Source organism: Pipistrellus hanaki, assembly GCF_964339955.1.
Source record: "Pipistrellus hanaki genome assembly, chromosome: 2".
Lineage (NCBI taxonomy): Eukaryota > Metazoa > Chordata > Mammalia > Chiroptera > Vespertilionidae > Pipistrellus > Pipistrellus hanaki.
In genome coordinates this window covers 107,528,522-107,549,989 of record NC_140504.1, presented here as the reverse complement: position 1 = coordinate 107,549,989, position 21,468 = coordinate 107,528,522, and the positions used below count along the sequence as shown (strand labels likewise).

Genomic DNA, 21,468 nt, shown 5'->3' with positions numbered 1-21,468 from the left:
GTCTGTGGTGGGAATTACAGAGTCAAGCATGTATAAGAACCCATAGAAAACACATACATACATATACAAAAGTGAATTTTACTTAAGTATATAAAGATATCAATGCAAATGAAAAAGGTTGTTTTTAATATACTGAAACACCAAGGAAAAAATAATTCATTCTATTTGTGTCAAATGCCAGAGTATCACAGCAATCCTATCTAATAAGGAGGGAATATGTTAATTGACTGTCACACCATCACAATTATGGTGTCACCCAGTCAATAAGGAGGGAATATTTTAATTGACTGCCACGCCCTCAAAGATGGCAGCACAAGATGGCGCCAGTGGGCAGCAGGCACGTGGCACAGCCAGGCCCACTCCCAGGCAGGCCTGGCCTCTCCGCACTCCTGCCTCTGGAGTCCCCCAGTCCCCTCAGCCCCCCAGCCGCCCACGGCCGGCCCAAGACACAGGCAAGCCTCGAGTGGTGGCTGCCTGGACACCCAATGACTGAACAAGCAGGCTGCGTTGGGCGACCAGGCTGGCAGGCAGGTGAGTGATTAGGAGCCAGCAGACCAGGATTGTGAGGGATGTCCAACTGCCAGTCTAGACCGGCAGTCACACATCCCCCGAGGGGTCCCAGATGGAGAGGGTGCAGACTAGGCTGAGGGGACCACTACCCTCCCACCCCCGTGCACAAAATTTAATGTGCTGGGCCTCTAGTATTATTTGTAACTAGTAGCCCTGCGCACGAATCGTGCGCCAATAGTTCTCCGAGGGGCCTGCCCACCCTGTGCCCACTGCCCAGAGGCCCTCCATGGCCCAGAGGCCCATCCACGGCCAGGCACAGAATGCTTGCCTCATCGCTGGGGCGATAACAAAGCAAGCATTCTGCCAGGCCGCTCATGCTGCCCACACTCAGTGGCCGCACCCCTCCCCCCAGGGACTGGGGTGCTCCAGTGGGGATGAGAAGACTGGGCACCGCCATCTTGTGGGAATGGGCGCCACTGTCTTGTGTGACAGAGTGGTGGTTAATTTGCATATTGTACTTTTATTAGATAGGATAGCCAAAAAGTAGAAACATATCAGATGGCCACAACATATGAACAGATAACTAAAATGTGGTATTTTCCATATAATGGATATCATTCAACCATAGAAAAAAATGAAATATATTGAATGTGAATACCCCTAGAGAAAAATAAGTAAAAAAAAAAGCCATACACAAATGACAACATATTATGACCTATTCATATGGAATCTCCAGCCTAGACAAATCTAGTGACATAACCATAGTTATGACATAACCGTAGTTAACTAGAACTACAGGAGTTGAGTGGAAATAAGGAAGGGTAATGACTACCATAGGCTACAAGATTTCTTTTTGTGATGATGAAAATGTCTAAAATTATTTTGGTTATGTCTGCAAAACTATGCGAATGTGCTAAGAATCATTGAATTGTACACTTCAAAACTGTATCTGAATTGTATCACAATAAACATAGATGAGATTATTTGGGGGAGGGGTGTGCTTTAATTCAGCTTCTCACACACTCCCTGAATGAAAAACTGATGCTTGAACAAATTTTTTTGTTCAAAACTGTATCCCCAGTCCTCAGAAGAGTGTTATCTCATAGTAAACTCTTATAAATACTGTACACATAAGCATTTTATTCGAGGATGCATATCTGCAGACCTTTCATAATCCAATATGATTTATGCTGAGTGTGAAGTAGGAATAATGTATTCTAAAAGGATGGAAATCTACACCCATTATAACATGTTTTGTTTTTAATCATTTGTAGTTCTCTCTTTCATCTGTGTGTCAAAAGGTCCTTTCCTGCAAAATTATAATTTATTATAGCACTATTTTCAATCTTTACAGTAACTAATCACATTTAATATCTGTAATAAAGGTATTTTGGGAGAGCCCCTAGTTGCTACTTAAGGAACATTATGATGTTATAAAGTATTTTATAAGATTTTAAGTTATAAAATGTTTTGAAATAATACAATAATCACCTGAAATAAAATATTTCTACAGCTATAGACAGCATGGCTCACAAAAAACTGACAAAAGATACCAAATCCTTGTGTAACAAGCTTTGGCACCACAAGGTGGGAAAAGAACAAATAATGTACAATTCAGTCTGCACATCAACATTTAAAATTATTTTCCAGTTTTATTTTTTAAGTTTTGCACAACAGAATGATGCACATTTAAGTAGCATTGTTTTGCCCTAGCTGGTGTGGCTCACTTGGTTGGAGCACTGTCCCATACACCAAAGGGTGGCGGGTTTGATCCCCAGTTGGGGCACATATAGGAGACAGCCAATTCATCAATCCGTCTCTCTCACATTGATGGTTCTTTCTTTCTCTCTGTCTCTCTCTTGTTCTTTTTCTTCCTCTCCTTTCTGTTCTCTCTTTAAAAATCAATAAATTGTTTTAATTTGCAAAATCCAAATTTGTGTTAATACTGTATTTGCTGAATAGCTGCATGATAAAGCCTCTAACAGCCAGCAATTAGAGAAGTTAAAGAAATTACAAATTTTATATTTCCAGGGAATTCAGGGGAAACTGAAGATGATTTTAAAACTCTTTAGATTTAGCCCAGATTTGCTCAATGGTTAGAGAGCCAGTCCTCAAACTGAAGGGTTGTGGGTTTGATTCCCAGGGCACATACCTTAATTGCAAGCTTGATCCCCAGGGCCAGTTGGGATACGTGTGGGAGGCAATCAATCAATGTATCTCTCTCACTTCGATGTTTCTCTATCCATCCCTGCCCCCCCCCCCCCCCGCTTTCACTCTCTCTAAAATTCAATGGAAAAAAATATCATCTGGTGAGGATCAACCAACCAACCAACCAATAAGTTAAATGAGTAAATAAATAAATCTGTAGATTTATTTAGCATAGAGGCTACTGATGTAAAAACTACCAAAAGGACTTCCACAAATAAATCTATTATTAGTCATAAATGAGAAATGAATGTCATTATATTAGCTGGTGGTCATAGTACTGATAAATTAAAACCTACTGAATAGTTGGCACATCTTAGGTGGACAACTGGGAAAAGTGGCCAGCTAGACTCCTCAGTCACAGACTATAAAGGACAGTAAATTTCTTAAAGACACAGACCATGTATTGGACCACATCTCTCTGTAGCTACAGATCCTTTAATTGAACCACTGCATTCATAACTAATTGCAGGACTTTATTTCACTTTACCTTTCCAACAATAAAATAGTATTACCTGAGGGGACAAGGAATCATGCTAAATACATATCAATATTAGATTGTAAAAAACTACTAGGCAGAAATCTTATCTTCTAATTTCTGTGAAATATAAATTAAAACACCAAGATGTTGATACCATGTTTCCCCAAAAACAAGACATAGCGCATGGAAAGATAAGACATCCCCTGAAAATAAGACCTAGCGCAACTTTGGGAGAAAAAATTAATATAAGACACTGTCTTATTTTCGGAGACACAGGGTAGTTATTCAAATTATCACTACATTTGAGCTAAGAAAGTAATCAAATCATAAAATTATTGACAAAGCAGGGTACAAAATAAGCCAAGGGAAGTAGGTGTCAAATGCTGTTATTTCCTATCTACTCTGGCCACAATATAATAAACTAACTTACATGAAAAATGAACCACTTAATACTGTTGTTGGTATTGGGTAGGCATTCTTAGAAATATTTGCGTAGTCTATGCAATCCCATTCCCCAAAACCCAACATACACAAAGGGATAACCTTTTTTATTTGTCTATAAAAAGTCCTCCTTCCCAAACATAGCTGACTAATAAATGCCTAATACATTTGCTAACCAAAACACATTACTACAATTTGGTAAAAACATTCTAGTTTATTGCATCAACAAAGCCAATTGGACCAGGAAAAAAAACCACACAATAAAAGTGTTCTTACTTGGGCTTCCTGAACTTTTTGAAGCTCTGATTGAAAGTCTTCCCCATTTCCATTGTCCTCATCAGTATCACTGCTGACTCCACAAAAAAATGTAGGTGGAAGTTTTAACGTATCTGCTTTTGCCTTCTCTTCAACTGTTGGTTTCTTTTCCCAAACAATAATGCATTCTTTCTCATTTTCTGAAAAATCCCATATGACACACACAAAAGAAAGTTACAGATAAAAGTAGATGAAGTGCAACTCTTTTACAACAATGGTCCTCAAAATTTACACATTACAGACCCAGGTAACAATACCTAAGTATTAATGGAAAACAAGAACTACCAGAACAGTATTTTTCACTTCATATTGTTTTAAAATATCTTAAATAACCACAGGCATAATAAAGTTGGTAATTACAAAGATAATCAAATTGGGAGGTTCCTTTGAAATAAAAGTTTTTTTAAAAAAATAATTAGTAATTTTAACTTTACATACCTGTTAGACTTTTTTCTAATGGTTTATATTTTTCTGAGTCATCCAGATACAGTTTTCCATTAAGTTTCTTGACAGCTGTTTCAAAATCTTCATCTTAAAGTATAATTGATTTTATTAAAGAATTTATAGTGTTTTCCTAGCCAGAAATCTAGAACTTATCTCCAACTTCAGACTTTTCCTTACTCCCCACAACTAAATAGCAATCAATTTGACAATTCTATATCCCTAATGTACCTTCTGTTAGAAATCTCACTGAAAGCTCGCCTCTTTGAGCTGATCTATTATCATTTTAGCTCATGTACCTATCTCCATGTCCCACAACCCAATCTTTTATACCATTATCCAAGTGGTTCTACTGAAACTTTTCCGAAGACCCCTGCTTTAAAAAACTCTGATATGGCACACAAAGTTTTCCATAATCAAACCTGTCTGCCTTTAAGATTCTAAGGAAATTATGATTGTTTTCAAATGCCTCAAAATGCCTGCCCTGCTCATGGTAGCCATCCAAAAAATTTTTACTTAATAAATTAATGCAGTTATTTCCATCATTACATCCACTGGCTATTTACACATACATTTAGGATAAACATCTATCTATCTGCAAGGACACCACCACTGAGAGTTGTAAGAACAGACTTAATATAATTTAACCACACTTCCCAATTCCTAAGATTAACATATTTCATAAATAACAAGAGATTTACCATCCTCTTCTTCTTCGCTAACATAATCTGGTCTATTCTTATAGCAGAAGAAAGTTGGAGGAAGTTTAAGTTTGCTTGCAAGAGCTTTGTGCTCCGGAGTTGGGGTTAGCTCATATACAATGAGAACATCCTCATCTGAGGAAGGGTCTTCAGGTTTTACCTTCTCTTTTGCTACAACACAAGTAAATAATAAATTGATAAAGCCAAGGTGTTAAATCAGTATTAACATCAATATTCTAACTGAATATAAAAGCCATGGAACTTATCTGTAGGTTAAAATAGCATACTAGTAAAAGCACAAATACTTTGATGTGGACAGAACTCTAAAATAATAATTATAATTGGTAGTAGACAAGAATATAGAATTTAATGTTCTATCAAAACCCTTATTGAACACAAAACCTATTTAAAAAACAAAAAATTCACCTTGGCCAGTGTGGCTCACTTGGTTGGAGCACTGTCCCATGGTTTCAATTCCGTCAGAGAACATACCCAGTTAGCAGGTTTAATCCCCCATTGGGATACAAACAGGAGGCAACCAATTGGTGTTTCTCTCTCCCTCACCCTTTCTTTCTCTCTAAAATCTATAAAAACATATCCTCAGGTTAGGATTAAAAAAATAAAATCCTGCTTTTACTTACTGATCATTGAAAAAAAATTACTATTAATGGCTATAATGTAAAAAGTGCTGCCATAACCATATTTGACATACTAGACAATAATTGGGCAAAATACGCATGCATTTTCAACAACTGAAAAAAATTAAAGCAATCACAAGTAAAAACTAAGTGTAAATATAAAACTTAGTTCCCACAAGGAAAGTTAACAATTGCCAAGATGGCAGGTGATTAGAGTTACATCCAGTTTTGAATGTTTTCAAACATTGTAATAGATAAAATGAAATAAAAACTGTAATCCTGTATGTTAGTAATACTAATATTGTAAAAATTTAATTATTATAACTGAAAAACCTACAAGGACAACAAAACAAGCAAAAATTTAAAAATGGAGAGAAAAGCAATTCTTCATACAACCTGCTCTGGTTTATAAAAAAGAATTTCTGGCCCTGGCCAGTGTTGCTCAGTGCTTGGAGCGTCAGCCCGTGGACCAAAGGGACACAGGTTTGATTCCCAATCAAGGGTATATTCTTGGGTTGCAGGTTCCATCCTCCACCCGGGTTGGGGCATGTTTGTCTCTCTCCTTCTCTTTCTCTCTCTCTCTCTCCCTTTCCTCTATCCCTCCCTCCTTTCCACTCTAAAAGTCAATGGAAAAAATGTCCTAGGGTGAGTATTAACAAAAACCAAAAAATAAATAAATAATAAGAATTTCTGGGTAAAGGACCTGATAAATAGTAAACAACTTATGAAGCATGTTCTATACCAACTGGTACTATCCAATATGGCAGCCTGGCCAGTGTGGCCATTAAGCAATTAAAATGTGGCCAAACTAAGATGTGCTACAATTTTAAAATACAAATCTAAGTTTAAAATATAGACTTGGCAACAACAACAAAAAGAACATAATATACCTCATTTTGTTATATTAGAATACTAAATATTACTTTGAATATAATGGGTTAAACTGAATAATTATTAAAATTAATTTCATCTTTTTTTCTACCTGTTTCTTTTTATTTTTAATATAGCTACTGAAAATTTTTATATTACACACATAGGCCATATTTATTTCTATGGGATAGCACTGATCTGGAGAACTAGAGCTCTTTTACAACATTAAATCTGTCTTTCGCTCTCCTTCATTACAAAAATACTGTCAATTCCTGCCAGGGATAGTACAAAACACCATAAAAATAGATTCTTGTTCCAGTTCTATTGTGAGCTAGTAAAGACAACTTGGGCATAATAAAAAGCCCGCTGGGCCCTAGTTTCCTCATGTCTAGAATCTTTGTCTCTAAGATCCTTTGGGACTCTGACAGACTCAAATTTGAAACAAAATAACATTGTTTGTCCTGAAGTAGCTTATCGGTAAATATGCATGTAGGCCAGGGATTCTTAACCAAGGGCCCAGAGTCGGTAAGTATATACCCCTTTACAGAAAAAAGCCAGACTTTTCACATTTCTCAAAGATTGCACACTTTAAAATAAAGCTTAAGAGTTGCTTTAGCTAATAATAAAATGAATATAACTTTATAACTGAATACCACAGAAATCAAGGATTGTCGTTTTATCAATCTACTTATTTGGCAACCTATAATACAGCTGCTAAAGAAACGTTATTAGACACTCATAGGTAGTTTCATTTGCCTAATTTGTGTCCTTGAAGATCTTTAAGAGATTATACTCTCTTTAATAAAAAATCTGTACTACATATATAACATACCAGGTGGATATTAAAAATGGGCACATTTTCAAATACGATTAATTTTCTAAAACATGGCCCTAAGGGGACACACTGTTTCATGTTGTATGCATGCTATTACCATCACATGTTTGGATACAGGCTGACATTAGTGACTAAAGAAAAGGGTTAGATAAAATATGTCTTCATTAAGCAAGATAAATAATAAATAATAGAGTAATTTAGTACCATGCAGCAAAAGGTAAAGCCCTAATAGACAGATCTCAAAATAATGTTATGCAATAGTGAGAAACATGACATCCAAGTACATTAAAAAACAGCATTAAATGGTATTATACCACCAATCAAAAGTTACTTGCTTTTAAACTGACATTCTTTAACATGCACACTGCAGTGTTAAGTACTTAATTTCATACAGCCACAGTTACTTTTCTAAAGTCTACCAGCTGCTAAAAAACTGCTGTCATCTCATACTGAGAATGCTCACTCTATACCTTTGTTCTCAGGCTGTGAGGAAGGAGTGCTGGTCCAAAAGGCCATTGGATTAGATTTAAAAAGACTAAAATTAAATCCTACAAAATAAAGAGTATTTAATTTTTGAACATTATGGGATCAAAGTGAATACGATGCTAAAATATAAAAAGCCAGAGTCCCTCAATTTATGCCAATTTGGCCATTTTACATATTCATTTATCCAAGAGGTTCATTCTTTGTTCATTTAATAGAGTGGCAAGGCTAATTTACATAAAATATGAGCATCTCAAGACCATGTTTTTTGTTTTTGTTTTTGAGTGACAAGAAAATAACAATAACTTAAAGAATGAATACTTAAGAAAAAAGAAGAAAACAGACTCAAGTTAATGTTCATGATTCAAGTATAATGACTAAATTTCTGTATTGCATTGAGTTCATGTGTTCTACCCTAAGTATGATATAAATATCTTCCACCTATTAAAGATACTCCAAAGTATCTTACACACATACTTTCTGTTACTGTCTGAACACTCACAGGTAAAATAATTTTGGGAGAAAAAAATTCTGTGCAAATGTGGTTTGGCTGTTCATAAAGCACTGTGTTTATGACCCAATTTTCAGTAAAACATTAGTATCCTACAAAGAATCTGCATCAAGTTAACATTAAAAAGAAAAATATAAAATAAAAATTTGCTTAATCTATCAAGACTAAGTGCTTACCTTTTTCTGGTGTCTTAAATGTGTAATTAGTTGAGAACTCTTCCTTTGGAAAAGCAGCAAAGAGATTTTGTATTTTGCCATCTGGAGACTGTTTAATATCAGAGTTCTTTGATGCTTCGCAGTTGGGTTCCTCTTGTCTTTCAGATCCACTCTGAACTCCTGAACTCGTTTCACTATTCTTTAAAGGTGCATTAAAACAAAATCCAAACAAAGACCCAGTAGCTGAACTATTGCCAAATGTAAATGGTTTTGATTTTTCACTACTAAAAATACTTTTAACAGATTCTGAACCAAATACAAACTTTGGAGGAGAAACTACTGCTTTAGTTGCTATTTCAGATGTGCTAGACACATCTCCAACTTCTGAGGTTGTATCTGCTATATCATCGCCCTGAAGTAAATCTGTCCTCTCTTTTGTGGTTTCTTCTAATACAGCTACAGCAATTCTGCCACAGGGTGACTCTCTGGGAGTGGTCGAAAAAGAAACATGAGGTGTTATCAAAGAATCTTTTTCTTGGGCTATTTTTGCTTCATCAAATATTTTCTTAAATGAGTCTGCAACATCCTGTAGTTTAAACCGGACAGCTAAATGTTCTACTTTTCTTTCTCCATCTGCAAAATCACATGCAGTCCACACCCACACTCTTTCTGTCCCTTTCATATTTTGCAAAGTCATATCTGGAGTTATTCTGTGATTGGCACAAAGTTTTAACACCTGGTCCCTTCTCATCACTATGCGAACTTGCTTATTATCATAATTCTGTAAAATCTTTATATCACCAATGCCTCTTTCTTTCCACTGACCAACATCTTTATCATATCTATAGAGTTTTGCTCTGTGACTAAACACAACTTGTTCATTTTCCTCACCACTGGATACTTCAACTAAATCAGGCAAAGGTACAACAGGTTCAAAGTACTGTCCATCTCTCTCCTCTTCTTGAGTAACATCAGATTCTTCATCATTACCAATTGTGGTCCCACTCTGATTCAACATGGCAGGAGACTTAGATGGACTCAAAGCAGATTTAAAACTGAAGTTAAATCCTGTTGTTGACTCACCAAAACGGAAGAGATTTTTTCTCACAGGGCTACTTGCCAGTGGAGAAGCATGTACTGAGCTAGTGCTTACACTATCATCCAAAGCATCTTCCCTTAAATCATAGTTACTCCACTCTAATGTGGGTCCAGTGTTTTCAGGATTTGGCTTGGTGGTTATGTCTGAAACACTGGCAGCACCTGCATCTGAATTCTTACTTTCTTCCTCAGTGACTTTTGTTTGATCATTTGTCAAAAATGTTTTGAAATCTTTTAGCCCACTCTTCATTTCTTCAGCTCTCTGTATTAACTTGGCAGCTCTCCCAGTATCCACCAACTTATGGGGAGTTTGAAGTGGTATATCTAATAGAAGTCGCTGGCATTCCTCAAATTTCTGCTTGAATTCTTCAGCAAGCTCTGGTGTTTTAAATTTTGCTGCCAGCTGCTCTAGTTTGGCATCACCATCAGAAAAATCACTAGCTAACCACATCCATGCTCTATCTGATCCAGATAAAGGCTTCAGGTTCATTGTAGTCGTTATCCAATGATTAGCACACACTTTTAGTACTTGCTCTCTTCGCATTAACATTCTTAGTTTGCCATTGACTTCATTTTTGAGAATTTTTAAGTTCCCCAAACCCCTTTCCTTCCATTGACTTATCTCAGCATCAAATCTAAATAACTTTACCCGCTGTGAATAAAGAACTTTTTCATCTTCTTCTCCTGTTACAAGTTCTACTTTTTCAGGCATTTGAACTACTGGTTCAAAATGGATGTCATCACTGTCCTCAGTTTTATAGGCATCATCATCTCTCTCAAGGTCAGTAGAATTGTCAGCTTTATCAGCCTTTTTACCACTTTGCAATGAGAATAATTTTTCTCCAGCACCTGAAAATCCCTTGAAATTAGGGTCTTTTTTGCCAAATTGAAATCCTTCTCCTGAAGTTGATTTTGCAAGATCTGCAAAGGTAAAAGTGCTTCCAGTTTGACCAAATATCACACCAGTTTCATTCTTCTGACTGCTAACACCTTGAGCCTGAAAATCATTGTCATTTTCAAGTGGTTTTTCACTATTCTTCTCTTGATTTCCCAGCTCCTGAATGCCAAATTTAAATCCATCAGCAAGCACAGGAATAGAAAAATTAAATCCTTCTATTGTTGAATTCGTGTCTTTATTAGAACTCTGAAATGTAAATGGTGTATTTTCTTGATCCGTGTGTCCAAATTTAAATCCTTGTTCTGTGATGCCAAATTTAAAAGCTTTTTCTGAAAAGTTACTTTTAAATCCTGTTCCCATCTGATTTCCAGAAGAGTCATTTAACTTAGCTTTTGAGCCCAATGTGAAAGCTGAAGGAGCTTCCGGAACAGGTTTATTAGTTGGTTTAGATGCATCACAAGCCACACATTTTAAGGAAGAACTCTCATTTTGCACAAAGCAAACATTACAATCCCACTGTCCTTCCTTCTTGGTGAACATTCCTTCAAATCCACTCTTTGTGGCCTTGCTTGTCTCTGAAGAGGCAGGTGCTGAAACAACAGGAGTAGGCTGATTTTGTGTACTTGGATTCTGACAAGCAACACATTTGGTAGTACTTGCTTCATTTCGCACAAAGCAAACACTACAATCCCACTGTCCTTCCTTCTTGGTGAACATTCCTTCAAATCCACTCTTTGTGGCCTTGCTAGTCTCTGAAGTACTAAACTTAAAAGAGGCAGGTACTGGAACAGCTGAAGACGACGGACTTGGTTTACCAGGATTATGACAGGCAGCACATTTCGCAGCATTTGCTTCATTTCGTACCAAGCATACACTGCAATCCCACTGTCCATCCTTTTTAGTAAACATGTCCTCAAATCCACTCTTTGGAGTTTTATATATCTCTGAAGCATCAAACATACAAGCAGCAGGGGCTGAAACAGTAGGTAAATTCTGTTTTCTTGAATTATCACAGGCAACACATCTTGAAGAGCTTCCTTCATTTCGTACCAAACAAACGCTGCAATCCCACTGTCCTTCTTTTACAGAAAAAACAGACCTGAAATCATTGTTAACAGACTTAGGAAGATCTCCCTGGCCAAATTTAAAGGAAGGTTGCTGAACAAATGAAGAGCCACTTTTGTTAGCAGACTTCGTATTCTGGCATGCAATGCATCTAGATACAGTAGGTTCATTTCTCACTAAACAAGTACTACAATCCCAGTGACCTTCATTCTTTGGAATTATCAACGCAAACCTATCTGGAGTATTTTCTGGGCTAGTTTTAAGAGTGGGAATAGTTTCAACTAATGGTGGGCCAAGGAGCTCTTTATTGCTTGGGTTTAGATTCTGGCATGAAACACATTTCTTAGCAGCTGCAGCATTCTTTAATGAACAGCTGTTACAATGCCACCAAGACCCTTCCTTCTTAGCTACTTGAAATTCGAAATTCATATTTCTTGCATCAGATTTGCAGATATCCTTATTACCATGACTTGTGGGTTCTTTTATAATTCTCATAGCCTTATCTGTTGTGGTTACCTTTGCTCCTGAGGCTTTTAAAATATTCTGGGCCTCTTCAAACTTACACTTAAAAAGTGCTGCTTCCTCAGGAGTTTTGAATCTAATAGCAAGTTGTTCTGGTTTGGGGAACTCATCTGCATAATCATTAGCATGCCATACAAAAGATTTGTCTGATCCAGCATTTGGTGTCAATTTCATATCTGGACTGATGTAATGATTTGCACATATTTTCAATACTTGCTCTCGTCTCATTAGAAGGCGAATTTTACCAGATGTTTTATGTCTTAGTATCTTTACATTGCCAATTCCACGTTCCTTCCATTCTTTGGATTCTGCATCAAAACGGAACAATTTTGCACGATTGCAAAAGAATTCTTCTTCATCTTCCTCACCAGTCTTCACTTCAATCTTATCAGGAAGAGGAACCACAGGCTCAAAGTGAGGGCCATCATCATCTTCATCACCATGGGCACTCCCTCCATCTGCTTCATGATTCTTGTTGGCCACCTCTGGAGCAGGTGTCCCAAACACTGATTTTCCTGGACCATGGAAAGTAAACATATCATCACTTCGACAAAAAACAGAGTTCTTTTGATTTGGACCTATGTTTTCAGTAAATGAAATTCCAGGTACATTTTTGCTTCCAAAATTGAATGTATTTCGAAATCCAATAGTTTGACCACCTTTTGCTCCACTGTAACCATCTCCTTGCAAAGGTTTTTCTGAAGTCAAAAGACCTAAAAGGCTTTCACTATTATTGTAAGCCATAGAAGGGGGCTGTGTCACAACCTGCGGTGAGGAAAACGTGAAATCACCATCATTTGATTTGAAGTTGGAGTTAAATTTAAAAGGAGGTGGCTGTGTTGTATGTGTAGGTGCTGTCAAAGATGGCCTTATTCCTTCACCTGGCATTGGCTGAACAAAATTAGTTTTACCAAATTCTATAACCTTTGATTCTGCAGATCTTGAAGCATGAGCTGCAACTGGAGGTTTTGTGAAATAACCTGGTTCTGGCAAAGGTGGGTTTGTGCTTGGCTGTTGAATATTGTAATTAAAATAATCATCACCCCTGGGTGACAAAATTCCTGTGGCAGGAGACTCAAAACGCAATGGAGGACCATACATCTCTTGAGAAAACATACAAGCAGATGTGCTTTGCACAGGTGGTGTGTGCATCTGTTGTGAATAGGCATAAATATGCTGCTGAGGTGGAAGTCTATTCATGCCATAAACTGGACCCTAAAAAGAAAAAAAATGTTAAATTTGTGTAGGTTGTCTACAAAATTACAGGTAACTACTAGATACAAACCAATTTTCACAAACCACAAACGTAAGTATAAGGTAAAGATATCATTAGGTAATGTAGAGAATCATTAAGAAAAGACAGCATTACTAAAAAAGGTATTTACAATTATATTCCTTCTTGGCATATAATAAAAATTGTCTTAACTCATGACCATCTTAAAAACTTAATTCTCTAATACTTTCAACAGTAAAGAATTTAAATTTTTAAAAAATTTAATTCTCCAACAATAAATGCATAGTATAAATATCTTCTTTATTTATCAATGTGTCAAATGATGTTAACAATAACGGTGATGATCATGGCCTTGGCTGGTGTGGCTCAATTAGTTTAGAAGTCACTGGTTCAATTCCCTATCAGGGCATATGCCAAGGTTGCACACTCTGTTCCCAGTAAGGGACGTGCAGGAGGCAGAAGATTCATGGTTTTCTTTCACTTATGTCTCTCTTCCCCCCCTCCTTCCCTTCCTATCTCTAAAAGCCACAGAAAATCGTATTTAAAGAATAATAATGATGAATATTAGCATTTATCGAGCTGTTACTGTGCCAAGTTGAGCAATGTTCTAAATACTTTACATATATTAACTAATTTTAATATCCTCAAACCCCTATGAATTAAGGCATTATTATCCTCATTTCACATATGAGGCAACTAATGTATAGAGATGGTAAGACACTTGCCCATGGTCGCAATTAGCGGAAAAGCCAGGGCCCTAAACACATCCAAACCTTCTGTCTTTAAGCTTCACATTCACTACTATTATAATATTGGGTCTTAGCTAATTCAGACCTGAATATTGCAGTTCAGCAAGGAGATTCTACTCCTATGTCTGCCAAAACAGAATGATGAAAGACCCACCACCACCACCCCATTTAAACATATTCTAAACGTTCACTTATTTCATAAAAATAAGATGACTAGGAAATATAACTTCTGTACCTGGAGAGAAATTTAAAATATCTGTATCTTGTGAGACTTAGAAGTTTTAGTACTTCTTGAATTTATTCTTGAATTTATTTGAAAGAAGCCTGAACAATTAAAAAGGAGATATTTATAAATGTGTAAATTATTTCTTTGTTACCTTTGTGGGAGTAACATTAGCTGCTGGTCTGAGAAGATACTGGGAATTATATGCTGGTGACTGACTATAATATACTGAAGTGCCAGTAGTTGCAACTAAAAAAATAAAAATAAAAGAAAGAAAACACTGTTAAAAAAAAAATCTATACTACAGTTAAGACCATCTAGGCAAGAACTATAAATCCAAAAGCAACAGAAATCAAAGAAAGATTTAAAACTACATCAAAATGTTTTTAATTTTTATATCAAAATATACCATGAAGAAGATTATCAAATGACAAACTAATAAAGCTGCTGAATATGACACATGAGGAATAAGAGCCCGGCAGTAGTCAACAAAAATAAGCACCTCACAATAGGCATCAAAAAAGCAAGAAGTAAGTAGCTGGTCAACTTTCCAAGAAAGTGTGATATGATGTGAGCACACAACTATGTTCCAACAACAGAAATATTGAGAACAAACTAGTCATGGGAAGGGTTTAAGGCAGTGGTCACCAACTCCGTGAGATCCAAAAGGATGGCGACTGCTGTTTTAAGGAACCAAAATATACCTGATGGCCCCATAGCCATATTTCTGAAGTGAGCTTTGAAAATCTGCACAAAACAAGGTTGCATTTTCTAAACTAAAGCTTAGAATGTCCAGGTCAAAAGTCACCAGGACATTCACATATGAGATCCATGAAAAAGGACCTCACAAGTAACATAAATAACACAAAATGTTATTTATACTCCCCACCTTGGAGTGAAGGTGGGGAGGATACATCATGTCTGACAGTCATTCCAATGTCCAAACTATTTCCTTCAACTGATCTGTTTTATGTGAGTTTTATCAGGAAATCAACAATTAGAATGCACTCGTGCTGATGGCAAAACTATCAACAGTCATTTGCTTGATCTGTTAATAAAAGTTTTATCAGAAAACAATACAACTTAAAGACTATTTATGCCTTTACCCAAAAGAAGAAATACAAATTATGACTCAAGAGATGTTAAACTATTAATTCTGGCAAGCACTGAAAAAGACCTAGAAAAAGCTAGCCAGTCTAAAAAATTGCAAAGAAGCCAAAGTCTGATTTTGGAAAATGAATGGAACTGCCTGGTGAACATGATTATTTTGGAATATTCTGAGGAGAAAACAGGCATAGAACAAGCTGATGGACATGAGCCAAGAATAATAAAGTATGAAATTTAGTGACCTTATCAATGACTAGTAACTGTTTAAATAGTAAAAAAAAAAAATAAATAAACAAACAAAAATCCACCCGCATCACACAACAAACTATTTAAGAATTCTTATAAACCTATTACAAAAAGCACCAAGTGAATAGGTAAGTCAGGAAATATAACAGATTATAAAGTGTTTAGCATGCTTAATGACAGTATTTTTGTTCTTAAAATTGGCAAAGGTTTTTATAAACTGACTAGTAGCCCTGTGCACAAATCCGTGCACCAGTAGCTCTCTGTGGGGCCTGGCTCATCCGTGGCCGGGCGCAGAACGCTTGCCTTGTCACTGGGGCGACAACGCAAGGATCCCCTCCCTGCCGACCGCCCTGTGCCCGCTGCCCAGAGGTCCTCCACAGCCAGGGTGGAACGCTTGCCTCGTCACCACGGTGATGAAGCAAGCATTCTCCTAGGCCGCTCATGCTGCCCACTCTCAGTGGCCACCCCCCCAGGACTGGGGGACTCCAGCGGGGCTGAGAGGACTGGGCACCGCCATCTTTGTGACTGAGTAATGTTAATTTGCATATTATTTTTATTAGAAAGGATAATAGTTAACACTAGGCAAGAATACAAAGAAATGGGCATTAGTAGATATCAGTAATAAGAGTGTAAGCTGGCCGAGACTGGTTTGGCTCAGTGGATAGAGCGTCGGCCTGCGGACTGAAAGGTCCCGGGTTCGATTCTGGTCAAGGGCATGTACCTTGGTTGCAGGCACATCCCCAGTAGGGGGTGTGCAAGAGGCAGCTGGTCAATGTTTCTCTCTCATCGACGTTTCTAACTCTCTATCCCTCTCAATTCCTCTCTGTGTAAAATCAATAAAATATATTTAAAAAAAAAAAAAAAAGAAAGAATGTAAACTGGCATAGCTTTTCTGTAAAGCAATTTCCCAACACAAAAGCATTTTTAAAATATGCTACAATCCTGGAAATGTACCCACAGCACTATTTATAATAGCAAAAAGTGTAACTAACAAAAATAAGGGAATAAAATTTACAGTACTGCTACATGAAAAAATAGTATATTCATTAATGTATTTTCAAAAAATATTTAATAGCCATGTGCTCAGAACTTAAAGTAATATTTTAAAAACAGGCTAATCAACCGAAGGACTTGTATACATGCATATAAGTACAACCAATGGACACAAAACTCTGGGGAGGGAGGGGATGTATGGGAGGGGGGGGTTATGGTAAGATATGTACACAGATAATAATTTAATTAAAAAAAAATAAGGAAAAATAATAATAATAAAAATAAAATAAAAGTTAAAAAATAAGTAAAAATAAAAATAAAAAACAGGCTAACTTATCTACATACACCCTAACATAATAAAAGTCTCATTAAAAATTCTTTATGTTTACATAGAGAAAGAAGAAAATGCTCCAAAATGTTAATGGAAATCTTTGTGATATTGTTAGCTTTTCATTTTCTTTATACTGTTCAATATGCCTTAATATTACCTATAAGCTTATTAATCATTTTTTAAATCATCTTATTTTCAAAAGACAAGATACATCTTGGTATATTTTTACTTCCATTAAGAAACACAAATCTGTAAACACAGGAATTCCCATCAAGAGATTTAGCTCTGCTTTTCGAGCCACAAAGCTGTTTTATGACCTTGTCAATTAGCCATTTGGGATCTCCCATTTTCTCACACATCTTATAGGGTAATTATAAGAATAAAATGAGACAATTTGAATGTTATTTTTACATTTGTTTAGCAACCTTTCATGCCTGTACAAAAGAAATGGAAATTATGATCTAACAGATGTCAAATGATCAATTCAGACAGCACTCAAAAAGCCTTAGAAAAGGTTAGACAGTTTACTTATCTTCTCTTCACAAGACTCTATATAGTACACAGGGTTTTTAAGTAAGCAATGTTTGAACTCTTGACATCTCATATATTTGTCTATAACTCGTGACATTTAGTAAGTAGAAGCTTACGATTTATTTTACCTGCATTTAGAAGACACTGTCACAAGAGGATAGTGGGGCAGCCTTAAGTATTACCCCCAAAGACTATCACACAAATGTACTAATATAAACTAGATTAAAGCATTCCAAATCTTTCCTGGGTTAAAACCAATTAGAAAAAAAAATACATACTACTACCATTTCAAGAATCTGTCTCATGTAAAAGCAATCTATTTTTGACATCATTTCTGGGTGCCTGAGTGCAATGTATCATATTGGCAAATGGCTTTAAAGTTAGACCACTGGAGTTTGATCCCCAACTCTTTATCAATAATTACCTTGTACAATAATGGATGAGTTACCTAACTTTTCTAAACCCATTTCCTCATTTATAAAATTAGGATTAGAAATAGTAACTACCACTCTGGGTTACTGTGATTAGTACTACTGTACAGCGACAACCCACAGAAATACTATTAATACCCTTTGGTTCATTAGTGTTTACTGTAAGTAAGCACTTAATACATTCCCATACTTACACAAATGCTTACAATCATGTGAGTCAAGTATTATTATCTCCATGTTTCAAACAGACAAACTGTCTTAGAGAGGTCGGTAAGTGATAAAACACAACTTTAAAATCTAATATAGTCTAACCTTAAACTCCTTCCTTTTATGTATGACCATGGTATTTCAAAACAAGATTTCTTATTAATGTCATAACTCTGTGTATATCATCAAAATAATTCCTGAGAAGTTTTAAGTTTTTAATTAGGCATCTCTTAATGCATAATGATAGAAATTAACATTTTTCAATTATAAGGAATACTTCTACCTCAGTCTCAGCTCCTCTGACATGGGAATTAAAGGATTCTTCTTTAAGCCTTTTTATACACATTATCAGATAAAGTTTATTTTGTTTCTGATTGGAATTTTAAACATCTCAGTAATACCAAAGACAGCTTAAGTAACATATATGCAGACATATACACATACCGTATATGAAAACAAATACATGTACACAAGGTGGTTTCAAAAGTGATCTACTTAAAGGAGGAGAAGACACAGTGATTTACTAACATATCCAGTTGCCAACTCACCTGTTAACGGAGTCCCCTGAAAAGTCTGTGATCCCTGATATCCATCAGGCACTGAATCTGGTCCATAACATTCTGTAGGCCAACGATGAGGGGACCCCAAGTTACTGCTATTTAGTTTCAATTCCTGCATTTCTTTCTGATGGAAAAAGAAAAAAGACAAAATTTTAAGGAATTCTATAATGCCACAACAGTGACGGAGCAAACAAATATTTTAAATAGCTGATGGGGCCCTGTAAGAGACTCTACATTCCAAAAAGAGCTGATTACCAGATGCTGATTTAAGAACATGATCCTTAAAGTGTTAACAATTCATTTGCTCCCGTTCTTTATTCCTTAGAACCATTATCTAATTCATTCATTCTAGATTAGAGTTAGCTCTAGCCTAAACAACTAATCTCCTAATGGCCTCATCTCCGTTTCCATTCTACACTTGCCTAAATTAATCTTTCTAAAGTTCAGTTCTAGCCAAGTAACTACAAAGTTTCTATTTCTGACATTCATATCCTCAGCAGTATTATCCCAAATATCCTTCCAGCATATCTTCTTTCCACACTGCTTTACCCTTCAGTACATGTGGACTGTTTCAACATTTTAAATTACCTCCCATCCTAACCGGTTTGGCTCAGTGGATAGAGCGTTGGCCTGCGGACTCAAGGGTCCCAGGTTCAATTCTGGTCAAAGGCATCTACCTTGGTTGCAGGCACATCCCCAGTGGGAGGTGTACAGGAGGCAGCTGATCAAGTTTCTAACTCTCTATCCCTCACCCTTACTCTCTGTAAAAAATCAATAAAATATATTTTTAAAAATATATAAATAAATTACCTCCCAATACCAGCTTTCCAATTATATACATTTGATGTAACAAAACACTATTTATCCTTTAAGGTGATGCTCATATGCTCCACTAGAAAAGAAAAAACTAAAATTTGCTCAGGGTGAGGCAAAAATATATTTATAGTTGTGTGCATGGAAAATAATACAATAATTAATAAATACAAGAATCAGCCGAAATCAGTTTGACTCAGTGGATAGAGCGTCAGCCTGTGGACTGAAAGGTCCCAGATTTGATTCTGGTCAAGGGCATGTACCTTGGTTGCGGGCACATCATCCCTAGTAGGTGTGCAGGAGGCAGCTGATCGATGCTTCTCTCTCATTGATGTTTCTAACTCTCTCTCTCTCTCTCTTCCTCTCTGTAAAAAAAAAAAATCAACAAAAAATATATTTAAAAAAAATACATTCCATGTAATCCCTTACATCTCCACCTTTGAAGGTAATTTATATAAACAGGTGAAAAACCGCCATTCCCTGGAGCATTATCCCCATATGTAGAGATTCTGCTTCCTGGCCAATTGTTGACAGTTTGGCTCAAATAAACTCACAAAAATTCTTTAAAAAAATAAATAAATAAAAATAAATAAATAAATAAATACAAGAATCAAGTTTTGGGTACTCTCAACTGAAAATCTACTTTTGCCTCATCCTGTATTATGTATTCTATCTAATAAAAGAGTAATATGCAAATTGACCGTCACTCCAACACACAAGATGGTTGCCCCCATGTAGTCAAAGATAGCTGCCCCCATGTGGACACAAGATAGCCGCCACAAGATGGCCAGCAGGGGAGGGTAGTTGGAAGGGACCAGGCCTACAAAGAAGGGCAGTTGGGGGTGATCAAGCCCACAGGGGAGGGCAGTTAGGGGTGACCAGGCTGGCAGAGGAGGGAAGGTGGGGGCAACCAAGCCTGTAGGAAAGGGCAGTTGGGGGGGACCCAGGCCTGCAGGGGAGGTTAGTTAGGGGCAATCAGGCTGGCAGGGGAGCAGTTAGACATCAATCAAGCTGGCAGTGGAGTAGTTAGGGCATGATAAGGCTGACAGGCAGAAGCTGTTAGAGGCAATCAGGAAGGCAGGCAGGCAAGCAGTTGGGAGCCAGCAGTCCTCGATTGTGAGAGAGATCCCATATCAGAGAAGGTGCAGGCTGGCTGAGGGACACACCCCCACCCTCTGTGCATGAGTTTCATACATTGGGCCTCTAATATAATAATATATTACAATACAAACACTTTACCTAAGTTTTTAATCCTTACACAGTTGTATAATATTAGCAACTTACATCTTAATAGTAACATATCTTAAATTGAGAAAGATATAGAAAATAGCACAGCTAGAATTGAAAACAGATCTTACTCCAAAAATATTTTCATAATACCCTCTGCTGCCTAGATCAAAAGGCAGATGTTTGGCCTTCTAATGGTATCCATGTGGCTAACTATCAGATCTCTTGTCATTTTACAGACAATACCTTCCCCAACCCTAAAACCTACAAAATGTCCCTTACAAAACAGGCACTTAATAAGAAACTTTGTTTAAAAAAAAAAACTAAAAAAAAACACGAAACCACCATCATGTTAGCATACAACAGGTTCACATTAGAAACAAGTATCAAGTTTCGTTGTGTGGGTTAAGGTATCTGATCAGTTATAATGAGTGAAGTCAGAGACAGAGTCAGCATGTCTGGTTACCTTCTTCTAGAGGTATTTTCAAATACAAATTTCCCAAAAACCATAACTACTAAGGTCAAAAATCTCTTGAATTTTCTAGCTAAATAAATTTCTCCCACTCATCCATCTACTGTGTCTAGTCCAGATGCTTTACATCCATAAATAAGAAATTGGTGGCATCAACAACAAAAAAACTACTGGT

The 21,468-nt window shown here is 36.6% G+C and overlaps 1 protein-coding gene across 3 annotated transcripts in view; it reads right to left on the bottom strand.

Annotated features, from left to right (window-relative positions):
* Positions 1–21,468, bottom strand: part of LOC311616713 (E3 SUMO-protein ligase RanBP2) — an 80,278-nt gene that overhangs the window by 13,347 nt on the left and 45,463 nt on the right. For 2 of the 3 annotated variants that reach the window (XM_084872402.1, XM_084872403.1), the window contains 6 exons: positions 18,770–18,905; positions 14,530–14,624; positions 8,608–13,384; positions 5,095–5,265; positions 4,391–4,483; positions 3,914–4,092 (listed from right to left, as the gene is read on the bottom strand). In XM_084872402.1, the coding sequence (XP_084728528.1) occupies positions 3,914–4,092; positions 4,391–4,483; positions 5,095–5,265; positions 8,608–13,384; positions 14,530–14,624; positions 18,770–18,905 (5,451 nt within the window). Of the gene's footprint in view, positions 1–3,913; positions 4,093–4,390; positions 4,484–5,094; positions 5,266–7,907; positions 7,986–8,607; positions 13,385–14,529; positions 14,625–18,769; positions 18,906–21,468 lie in introns of all 3 variants that reach the window. The other variant, XM_084872404.1, reaches the window with a different exon arrangement.